The 12,425-nt window shown below is 29.2% G+C and overlaps 1 protein-coding gene across 4 annotated transcripts in view; it reads right to left on the reverse strand.

The window, feature by feature from the left end:
* The window catches only part of LOC122497695 (small conductance calcium-activated potassium channel protein), a 659,102-nt gene that overhangs the window by 18,146 nt on the left and 628,531 nt on the right, over positions 1-12,425 (reverse strand). For all 4 annotated transcript variants that reach the window (XM_043604959.1, XM_043604958.1, XM_043604961.1 and 1 more), the window contains one exon: positions 1,786-1,855. In XM_043604959.1, the coding sequence (XP_043460894.1) occupies positions 1,786-1,855 (70 nt within the window). The remainder of the gene's footprint in view (positions 1-1,785; positions 1,856-12,425) is intronic.

Raw genomic sequence — 12,425 nt, forward strand, 5'->3', positions numbered from 1 at the left:
GGCCATTAATGTCTGCCGAGATTTGGTGCCAATATTGGGACAGTAATGTCTGCCGAGATCTGGCTGCCGACGTCCAACCGCGGTTAACACCACAAGAGTCGGCGCAAAGTCGGGCCAATATTGTCTGCCAAGTCTCGATGCCAGCTTTGCCAATACTGGGCCAGTGTTGGGCCGCGTTGGTTTTCGCACTTGGGACGGGGTAGCATAACTATATTTTTTTAGCATCTGTGATGGTTGGCAGTAGCATAATGATAGTATCGTGTAACATCATCTTTTTAACATCAAAATCTGACTATCCATTTCTCTCAGTGTTGTAAAAAATAATTGTTAATAATAAACAAATGAATAATTAATTGTGTTCTGGACCTTTTTCGTAAAAATTTTTTTCAGAACCGTAAACTATATAAATCAAGGATTAAATAACTGAAAGAAAAAGTTGGTAGATCGAAATAGTTTATTAACTGTGCATTTTTTTGTGAGCGCGGTCGCGTTGTTCCATGCGTCGCGGCTTGACGTGGAGCTCCATAAGTTCATTGCACACTCACCACGAACACCAACTATTCTTAAAAACTGAAATACAGAATAAGTATCTAAAATTTAAGATTATTAGTAGAATTATTTTACCACATTATTGTTTATATTAGTGACAATAATATGTAAAAATAATTTTTTTATTCAGGTATTTTTAAGAAATGTAATATACTTTCAATTAAACAAATTTCACTTTGTTGGTGTTTAACTAGTATTTTTGTTTTAATTTTCGACTAAATTTGTAAGTAAATAAAAAATTTTTTTGATAAAAGTAAAAGTAAAAATTTAAATTTAAATTTTTGTTATGGAATTTTATTGAAACTGGTAAAATTTCGTCTAAAGCAAAGATTTCAAATTTGCTTGTGTTAGATTTATTTTTTTAATATCATCAGCGATAATTTGAAGAAAAAAAACTGTTTATTACTCAGAAGACAATATTTTACACTTGGAAAGTTTTCAATTTTAACTTTTTGTTCAAAAAATATTGTATAATTTGTTTTATTAATCTAACACAAGGAAATTTGAATTCTCTGCTTTAGACGAAATTTTACCAGTTTCAATAAAAATCCATAACAAAAATTTTAATCTAAAGAACATTTTTTTACTGTGAACTTTTTACTTATTTAACAAAAAAATTTTTTATTTACTTACAAATTTAGTCGAAAATTAAAACAAAAATACTAGTTAAACACCAACAAAGTGAAATTTATTTAATTGAAAATAAATTACATTTCTTAAAAATACCTGAATAAAAAAATTATTTTTATATATTATTGTCACTAATATAAAGAATAATGTGGTAAAATAATTCTACTAATTTAATCCTTGATTTATATAGTTTAAGGTTTTGAAAAATATTTTTACGAAAAAGGTCCAGAACACAATTAATTATTCATTCGTTTATTATTAACAATTATTTTTTACAATAAATAATTTTTTTCAACATTGAAATAAATTTTCTTAAAAAGCTCAAATCTTCATTAATTGTGTCCAAAAATTTTCATTAAAATTCGATAATCCAGTTCTGAGATATAAATGTTTAAAAAAAATTTTACATTAAAATTAAATTGTTTATAAAAAATAAACAAATGAATATTTTCATATAAAACTTGGTGTCTGTTTGTCCCTCTATTAGTACTTTTTTTTTATAAAGTTTATTATAGAAATTGCAAACCTTGGAAAATCCGTTGCCCACTTCAGGAATTTTTACCCTGCTTTGAAATTCCACGTGTGCAAGCAGTTTTCATTCTTTACCTTGGCCATATCGGTTATGGTGTTGGCATTATCCATTAATTTTCGCTGGTCCATTTTTACTTTCCTGAGCCTAAAACAAACAGAAATCATCATTGCAATTATTATTCCATTAATGAAACAGAAATTGTTCTATATTTTAATATACACTGGAGCTTCACTTATTTTCACCACTCTCTAAATTTGAATCAGCGAAAAGTCGCTGATTCACCAGCCCAGAGTATGCAGCTGATGAAACAGCGTATATACGCTGGAAAATTAGTGCATATACGCTGTTTCATCAGTGTATATACGCTATTTCATCAGCTGCATACTCTGGGCTGGTGAATCAGCTACTTTTCGCTGAGATTCAAATTTAGAGAGCAAGTCCAAACAAACTGAAAGGCAGAGTCGCACTTATTTTCACTCTGAAACGTAATATTTGAGCTGATTTGATTGGTGCATATTCTTTAACATCAACCAATGAGAACGCACGGAGAACCTTTAAACTGAAAATAAGTGAGACTGGAAATTGTAAAAATAAGTGCGACTTCAAATAAGTGAGACTGAAAATAAGTGAAGCTCCAGTGTACAATAGTTTTAGTATTTCTCTTTTTCCTTAAATTTCTTTGATCGTTAATTTAAATAAACGAAAAGTAATATTTAAATATATAATAGAATTATATAAATAAATATATAAACATGAAATACATCATTGTTCTAATTTTTGGCCAAAATTCATAATTCTCAAAAAATAAAAAATTTAAAGTAGTCAAGTATGACATTCACTGTTTTTGGAGTAGCTGATTACGAATGTGGAGTCAAATTTTTAAAATTAAAAATGGCGAATCCAATATGGCGGCCATGAAAGTAAAATAATTAATGTCTCAGTAGCACGTAATATTACAGCAATATTGAGAACATTGCTTTAACATTACCAATATTGCCTCAATGTTGTCAATGTCACTAGAACATTACGTGCTACTGGGGTGAATTTTAATAAAACTATATATTCAAGGGTTTTCAGGGTCGCTGATTATTATACGAATATATGAAGTCAGATTTTAATAATTCAAAATAGCGGATCCAAAATAGTGGACATAAAAGTAAAATAGTTAATGAATTCAGACTCTGGTCTTTAATTCACCCCTTATTACTGGGTAGACTACAAAAGTGTTTCAAGTACTACAGCGCAATGGAATGCAAGAGTGGCACCATGCTAGCGCCACCAAAAGGGGGTTGTAGGGGATTAAGAGAGGGAAGAATTTGTTTTTGGTAGTCTTTTTTGGTTTCAGCGACCCAAAAAACGTAGGTTTAGACACCGCACTCGACTTTTCGTGAAAATTCGAATTTCAACCCCCACTATGGGGGTGTTAAGGGGGTTAAGGGAGAAAAGAATTTGTTTTTGGTAGTCTTTTTTGGTTTCAGCGACCCAAAAAACATAGGAATAGACACCCTACTCGACTTCTTTTTAAACTGAAATTCCAACCCCCGGGAGCAGGTGTAAGGAGGTGGTAGCGGGAAAATGGGCGATTAAAAAAATTTTTCATGGTCATATTCGGTTTCAGCGACCCCAAAAACATGAGGATAGGGGGTGTGACCTCTGGATTTTGACTTTTTTTTGTGTGCCTGTGAAATCATTACTCGAGGGGTTTTCGGGGTCGCTGATTACGAATCTGGCATCAGATTTTCAAAATTCAAAATGGCGGATCCAATAGGGTAAATGTGGGTATTACCGTGGGTGCATGAGTTACCGTTGTTTCGCTATTTTTGGTAAATTTTGTCTTTTATGACCCAATTTGTTAATCCAAAAAATTCAAATAGTTACTTTCATATTGTACGTGTTTAATAAATAAAACATTATAGTTGTTTAACTTATATTTCTCGTTTTAAAAAATTCTAAATCTAGTAGGTGAGGAAAGTTTGATAAATTGCTCATTTTAATGCAAAAATACAGTTTTATATAAATCGCTTTTTTTATTATTAATACTTTTATACTTGTTAATTATTGTATTTATTCGATTAATTAATGTATTCTTAAAGTCAAAACTTTGTGGTAAATTATGATTCAATGTATGTTTATTTTTTCAACACGGTAATTGGATAACGTTTTGAACTTGTGCGTCAAATACCGTGGGTCGTCATTATCATTACAAATAATAAGTAAAGTGACAAATCGTGCTTTTCAAGTTAATGGAGAACTGCAGGAATTAAAAAATAATTTCAAAATGGTTTAGACCAAATACTATTGTTATTTTAGTAATAATTACTATTTTCATAAAAAATATTTAATTAAATGTTATTTGGTACTAAATAAAGTTATTAATAGATTTATAACGAATTCTGTGATTATTATTAGTATCTGCTAAAATATAAGAATATTTATTGTTAAATTAATAAACCATTGTTTCAATTTTGCTTAATTTCATTCAACCGTTTGCGACTTCTATACAAGTTAAAATCTTCGCGATATAAGGCACACGGTAACTAGATCATCCACGGTATTTCGATCCTGAAGCTTTGAGCACCACGGTATAATACCTGCACTTGCATTACTTTTAAAAATATTTATTATTTAATAAAATATACGCTCTACGACATTCTCAATTTTTTTAATTAATATATCAAATAAAGTCAAAGATCAATTTAAAAAAAAATTATACAAATATCTTGTGAGGTTTGTTCACAATCTATTGACTAAGTCAATTAGATTTCAAACCACGGTAATACACACATTTACCCTATGGTGGTCATTAAAAAAAATTTTTTGTTTAAAAATAAAAAGATTTTGAACAAGGTCCGCCATATTGGATTTGCCATTTTGAGTTTTCAAAAATGGACACTGGATTCGTAATTAGCGACCCCAAAAACTATTAAAGCCTGTTGAGATATAAAATTTTCTATGCAGGGTAAATTGAACCATTTTGGTACCGATTTCTGCAATTTAATTATAAACCGTAGGAGGGTTAAAAAGCAATATAAGTATTTTATACATAGATTTATTACAGGAGATTCCATGAAATTAGAAGAAAGATATTTATATAAAGCTGAGAAATGAAATAAACAAGGGAAAAATAAATTGAAATTAATAATGAATTAATTTGAAAATGAATTAAATGATAGATTCCGATCTGACAAAATAGATTTTTTTTAGGGGGAAACGTATTAAAGTGCCTCTTGTCGACATAATATACCCTTGGGAAATTTAATTATCGTTAGAGGAAGTAAAACACCAGCACCTGCTGGAACGCCCTTTAATATTTCCCACTTTTCTTTTTTCCTTTTTTTATATCGAGAAGTGATAAATCGTCCGAGGATCGTGAATGAGGCAATGTGATAGAGAAGAGGAAGATTATGTGAGAGAAAGAAAGAGAAAACAAATCGCTGATTGCAATATAGAGGCTCATAAAAAAGAAGGAAATAATTGTCAAATTTCTTTTCATTAATATAAATACAAAAATTATTAATAAAAAACAATAAATAAACAACACACGTGGTAAGTTATTACTTACTACTTCATTACGTTATTATGTTAAAATTTGTAATAATAATAATAAAACGTGCATATATGTATACCGAGCCAGTATATTTGTTAAATAAATTAGTAAATAAATGTAAATAAATAAGTACATAAGTAAACAGATGAATAAATAAATAAATGAGAAATAATAATAAATCGTAATACTATATTATTATAATATTATATTTTTATTTGTATTGTTTAAATAAATAAATTCATTCTTTATTTATTTCGTTATTTATTAACCCTTTTACGCCCCCGGTACTCTTACAATTTTAAACCAATCAACAATTAATATAGATTTTTTTAATCACTAACGTAACTACTATATATAAAAAATAGGGAATCATATAGTACTACTATAGTTATTATAAACAATAGGTAGAATATCGTTAAAAAATAGCAAAATTTAATTTTTCAAAATTTGCTCAAATATGCTTAAAACTTCTTACTCAGGGGTTTTCGGGGTCACTGATTACGAATCTAAAGTCAGATTTTCAGAATTTTCAAAATTGCTTATATTCGTTTGAAACTTGTTACTAGGGGGTTTTTAGGGTTATGCCATTTTGAATTTCGAAAATCTGTCTTCAAATTTGTAATCAGCGACCCTGAAAACCCCCGAATAACAAACTTTATGCAAATTGGAGCAATTTTAAAAAAAGATCCTCCATATTGGATACGCCGTTTTGAATTTTGAAAATTTTTAAATTTGACTTTAGATTCACGAAAGGGTTAAGTAAATAATTATAATTATCGATAATTTTTAATTATTATTAGGGTAAGTTTTTATTTTTGTTTCATCATGAAAACATTGTTTTACTCTCTAAAACTGAATCAGTGAAATTGAACTAATCTTCAGTGACTCTATTCTCATGATTTAAATCAGTGAAATTTTACTGAAAATCAGTTAAATATTATTTAAATATTAGTCATTTTTAACTGATTTTTAGTGAAATTTTACTGATTCAAATCACGAGAATAGAGTCACTGATTCTCAGTCAAATTTCACTTATTCGGGTTTAGAGAGTACCGAAAATTTTCAAACTCGATATTTTAACTTTTCTTTACGTTTTCTGATCTAAGGAATTATTTATATATGTATGTTCTTATTATTTATTTGTTTATTATAAATGACAAATAATAAAATTAAATATTGAAATATTAATTTAAAAAATGTTGACTGTGCAGTTGGAAGGACTGCGGGAATTTCTTTTTTATTTTTATGATGAGACAATAATAATTCGTTTAAGATTATATGATTGTCGAAAGTTTGCCAAAAAAACAATTTTTTTTAAAAAGGCAGAAAAGAAAACTTGAATATTTTAGATTATAAAATGGACTCTCGCGGTTAGTTTTCAAGCTTATTCAATTTACCTCTTAATTTCTGGCTACGAGGCAAATTGAGATTGAGGGACTTGATTCAAGCACAATTCAATTTTTTTATCTTCTCTGGTTTTTCCTCTTCTTTTTCTTCTTTCTTTTTTTTGAGAAATACATTTTCCAAGCATTCAACTATCTTTATCGGACACATGAAGACTTTCTTGTAATCCAATCTTACCTGATTGCTTGGCCAGTGTATTCTTTTTCCGAGAGCCTTTTTTCGAGATTATTTCTTTGAGCGCAATATTGTATATATATATATAAAAGTCGATAGTTCGCCTCTCGTTAAAAGTGGAAATATTAAGCGATTACTTCTTATTTTGTTGATTCATTCACTAGTCGTATTTTCTTATTTTATTTTCGAGATATATTTTTTTAATGGAATTTTTATATTTTTTTATACTAGTAAGAAAGGAAATTATATAAGGATTTGTAAGATCAAGTAGAACTGGAAATGACTTTTACTTCTTTGTTGCTGGGATTAAAGAATAACAGAATTAAGTATACTTCGGTCATACTTAAATGTACTTTTACTATACCTGCTGATACTTATACAATTAAACAAATTAAATTAACTTTGGGGGCTGTCTGAAATTTAGTTTTACTACTGAGTTTTTTATAGTAAAGAAAGAAAAATATATACTGGCTGACAAAAACTAAAGACAAAAAAGACTACTGATACGCAAACAAGCGTAATTTATACAGCTTTTAATTAATTAATTAATTTATTTGTGCTTTTTTATTGGTCTTTTACAATTTTATCTTTTGACCTTTATATTTATTTATTTAATTTATTTATGCTGTTATTTTTTCCTTTTTTTTATAATTTTATCTTTGGACTTCTATATGTAATATTTTATATTTGTTTATATAAACAGCCATGCATGTTCGCTTCTTCTTTCCCTTCTCCTGTAAAATTTACGTTTGGGAGCTATAAGACACATTTTTTCGTGGATATTAGTTATTATATTATTATTCAATTCCTTTATTGATGTGCTGTAAAAATTCTGTTTTGACATTGAAATAGTTTTAGATTTTAACAATTGTCGCAGAGAATGAAGAAAGTCGCATCAGCGAAAGTGTTGGAGCGTCATCAAGTCTTCCGACAGTTCCGAGGTTGGATAAAGGGCTTCAAAAGAAGGGTCACGGGTTCAAGTATAGGATTCAAGTATAGTCACTAGCTTATTAAGCATATTATCGTTTAATTTATTTTATGTATTTTTAAATTTTTCTTATACCAATTTCACAAAACCTTCAATAAGTGCGGAATCCTTGGTATCTGTATTCAGATTTCCCAAAAGTCTCTATGCAAAAAAAAAAAAAAAAACCCGGGCAAGTGCGAGTTTCACTTGCACTGAAATGGCGGGTTCCGTACACTAATATTTAGATCATTCGGTACCAAGAAAAAGTTATTTCTAAAAAAAATTTTAAAAAATTAAAAAAAAAAATGTTTTGAAATTAATTTTTTGCGATCAGATTGTAAAAATACACTAGTGTACCAATTTTTAACTTATTAAGTCAAATAATGTTCTCTATATTTTTCCTGTAATACTCGCCTTAAAATACACCATATGTCAAATAGTTTATTCGCTAGGGGGGAGGGGGGACACGATTTGGCTACGGACGCAAGAGTCTCACCAATATATATAGGGTTCCGTCAGTACACCTACAGTGTATGGAACCCTAATAATAGTCTCGTCTAACTAACACATTTTTACTACCTGAATCAATACAGCGGATTGGAATTTTTTTGTCTAAGGATCAGACCATTATATTTCGAATAAACTCGTCGCGGCATAATTTAGAAAAAATTGATTCTTCTAGAAATGATCGCAAAGAGCAAGTAAATTGTTCATGTCATGAATATCTTTGTTATAACAATCCTCCATCCCACATCTTGTTTTTGAGGGTCCACATTCCTTTGGACGACTGTCCTTAAACTAAATTTGCAAAGACTAAAATATTTTTTTAGTTGACTAAAAAAATTCTTCAGTCTTTAGTCTTTTAAATTAGAAAGATTCTAAAGTTTCGTCTGACTAAAACAACTTTTTTCCACTCGTAACAGAGATTGAAATTCTTGTGTGTTTGACTAAAATTTTCTTATACTACTGAAAATAAAATAGTAGCTAATACAGTAAGTTACTCCTGATATAATATATATTAAAAATGGACTATTTGGAAATCATGACCCACTAAAATATGCACTTTTTTTTAATATGTGACCTGGTGCAGGAAAAGGGGGCTCACATGCGAAAACTAGTTTTGCTGATAAAAATTTGAACAACTTGTTTCGTCAGTTTCTTGTTAGTTGTCATTTTCTTAATTTATTACTCGGAGTTTTTAGGGTCTCTGATTATGAATACGGTGTCTGATTTTGAAAATTCAAAATGTCGGACATATTATTTACAAGTTCAACGGTTTTGCTTGAAATTCATTATACTCGGGGGTTTTTGGGGTTGATGAATATGAATAAGATGTCAGATTTTCAAAATTCAAAACCGTTGAGTGAAAAATTAAAAGCGAATCCGATGACTTTTAAATTTCGTCCGCTATATAACATTCGTAAACAGCAATCCTAAAAAACCCCCCAAATAATGAATTTGAAGCAAATCTGTTGAATTTTTAAAAAATATGTCCGCCATATTAGATTCGCCATTTTGATATTTAAAAACCTGACTTCAGATTCGTATTCAGCGATTCTAAAAGCCCTCGGGTAACGAGGAGACGTTCTCGTACCCAACGCGGAACAAGGTCTATTATATCTTCCTTACAACCAGCAGATATTAAGGTTTCATGAAAAACAACAAAGAATAAAATGTAAAAAATAATTAGGTCAATTTTTTTTCTTGTACAATATGTTCTTTTAGCATAGAATATGTTTATCTTGCATACACGGAGAAACTTTTTCTTATATAATATTAAATATATTTGGTTATGTTTATTCTAAAAGTACGTTAGAATGTGAGGATTTTTCGTGCGTTGTGCTAATAATTTCAACATTAATACGAAAATATGATAAGTTCATTATATATTAAGCAACCTTCGGTGTACAAAAATTACTATCTGCATTAGAAATAGTCTTATTTTTCTTTAGAAAAGAATAAAATGCTAGTTTTTGTTTGTGAAATAATACGGTAATTCTAACCTTTTTTACACATATAGATAGAATATATAAGAGACATTCTAACGTAACATACCAATTTTGGAAGGACTGCGGGCGGACTTAACCGATTTCACCCGAGCATCACCGAGTCCATCACCTGACGTCGCGAACTAACCCTAATGTTTTCGAAGTTGAAATTCACACGTGTATGAAAGAAAAAAACCTTTTATTAATAAACGTGAATGTCTCCTCATGCCAAATTAAATTCAAGAACTGTTTCTCAATATAACATAATTTTTTTCACGACTTTTACTTATTTACATAATTTGATTAGAAAGTTATTTAAAAAAATGCTCTCTCTCGAAGGTACATATTTTTCCACTCGTTTAATATATAAGGACGATTCAGCTGTGTACTTCTAACGAATCGTGCGATCTTTCGGTTTCCGTGACCAATCGTCGTGTCTTTACTTGCGTGTGCGTGTGTGCGTTATTAATATAGGTTAGGTTCTTACGTCGTGTTAAATATATTTACCTACAGTTACAGTGACATACACTAATGCCATCTACCATCAGATCCAAGTATCACTATCGTCTCTATGAGTATCTATAGACAATTAATTTGTTGTGTTTCTTTTTAATTCATGGCTTTCCCAACTTTGCAATAGTATATTAAGCAACAAGAGGAGAAAGGCAGCCATTTCTTTACGGTGATTTTTGTGACACGAGTGGAGGTCGAGGGCGCCGTAGGCGCCCCGAGACCGGAACGAGTGTCACAAAAATCATCGTAAAGAAATTGGCTGCCTTTATTCTCGTGTTACTTACGATATTTTTTATTCCTAATGCACAAAAGCGGCGATTTCAGATAGCAGACGACAGGGAGTAAAAGTCATTCACTTGTTCGATTTGTATGAAATTGGCGGCCGATTTCTCCCTTGGGCAAGAAAAATGCATGTGAACAGCTAATTTTCTTGCCCTTGGGAGAACACGGCCGCCATTTTCATACGGTCGAAGAAATGAATGACTTTCCTCCCTGTCGGCTGCTATCAGAAAGCGCCGTTTTTGTGCATGTGGGATAAAAAAATTATTATTTTCTTTCTAAAACAACATACTAATTTTCGTTAGTTTCCTTATGAAGAACTGTAAAATATATACTGAATGAGTGTTTTTGATAGTCTCAATAGCAATTTCTATAACCTATGTCGTTTTTCCCTTGAATCTAACCTAACATACTAAAATGTCTCACCAGTTTTAAGAATTAGTGGTATTAAAAGTTTCTCCGTGTATAATAATATATATAAATCGATGTATTTTTCTTATTACAGATTATAAAAAAATTAGTTCCTTTTGTATTTTTACCTACTCTTCTTTATCCTCACTTTTAGTAAACTTTTCAACAACTTTTCATCTTCTAGTTTTCACCTTGTGAATGAGCGTCTCAAATTCTACGCGAATCGGTAAATAAGTGAAAAATGATTTATTGACATATACTTTTCCTAGATCAGGTCACATATAAATCTCCTATAATAATTAAAAACAAGAGGGGGAATTATTATATATGCAGATGTTCATTACGTGAAAATTTTGCTTCGTCTTTGCGATCAGCAAAAAAATTTGCTGCCTTGTGGAGAAAGCAATTAATTTTTTTTTCGTTCTGTTTAATTATTTTTTTTACAAATCGATAGTTTGTAGTAAATCTTACTAAACAAATTTTTTTAAGAAAATAAGTAATTTTAATTACTTATGATCAATTCTTAAGAAATTTTTCGTACTGATTGTAAAATTTAAAGAATTATTCGTAGCAGTTTTCGTGTAACTAAAACTTTTTTTTACTACTGTTGCTAAAGTATTTAATAATAAATACGTCTTATCTAAAATGTCACTTACTTGTTGTATTAAAATTTAAGGCTTATAAAATTCTTCTAAAAAAGAAAAATTAAAATCAAAATATAGCCGGACTAAAATTCACCATTACTACTGATAAGTAATATTCGAAATTAGTTCCAACTTTAAGGAAGAATATTCGACAAACAATCGGGACAAAAGTTAGTCCAATGTCATGATGTCGTATTTTAAAAGAAAAAGTAAAATTAAATTTTAAATTCCTTTTGGTAGAAGCGTAAGGAATTTAATTTCCTACATTTTGAACAATTTAATGTTATATTTGAATAAAAATTATAATTTTCTGTCAATAATAAATGATTTAAGGAATATAAAATGCAACTTTTAATCGTATTAAATGTTCAAAATTAAATTTTCCACATTGCCACCAAAACGAATTTAAAATTTAATTTGTCTTTTTCTTTTAAATTATAAAATTATGACATTAGACTAACTTTTGTTTTGACTGATCGTCAGATTCTTTAATCAATTCTTCAATCAATTTTTGCCAAGATTAAAATAGATTAAAATAGTGAAATAAAATAATAATTAAAAATAAATGGTACATATTTTATATTTTGAATGATATAATGATTTCAAAATTAATTTGAATAAAATAATTATGCAAATAATAATTTATTTAAAGTAATTAAATAATAATAATTAAAGAAATTGTGAAAAGTTTAAAACTAATTGTCATGCAGTGAAATAAATTACGAATGGTCAGACAGCAAAAAAAAGTGAATGAAGAGAAGGATTTCTTGTGTCTTTTTCTTTTCCA

The sequence above is a fragment of the Leptopilina heterotoma genome, unplaced genomic scaffold (assembly GCF_015476425.1).
Source record: "Leptopilina heterotoma isolate Lh14 unplaced genomic scaffold, ASM1547642v1 Lhet_135, whole genome shotgun sequence".
NCBI lineage: Eukaryota > Metazoa > Arthropoda > Insecta > Hymenoptera > Figitidae > Leptopilina > Leptopilina heterotoma.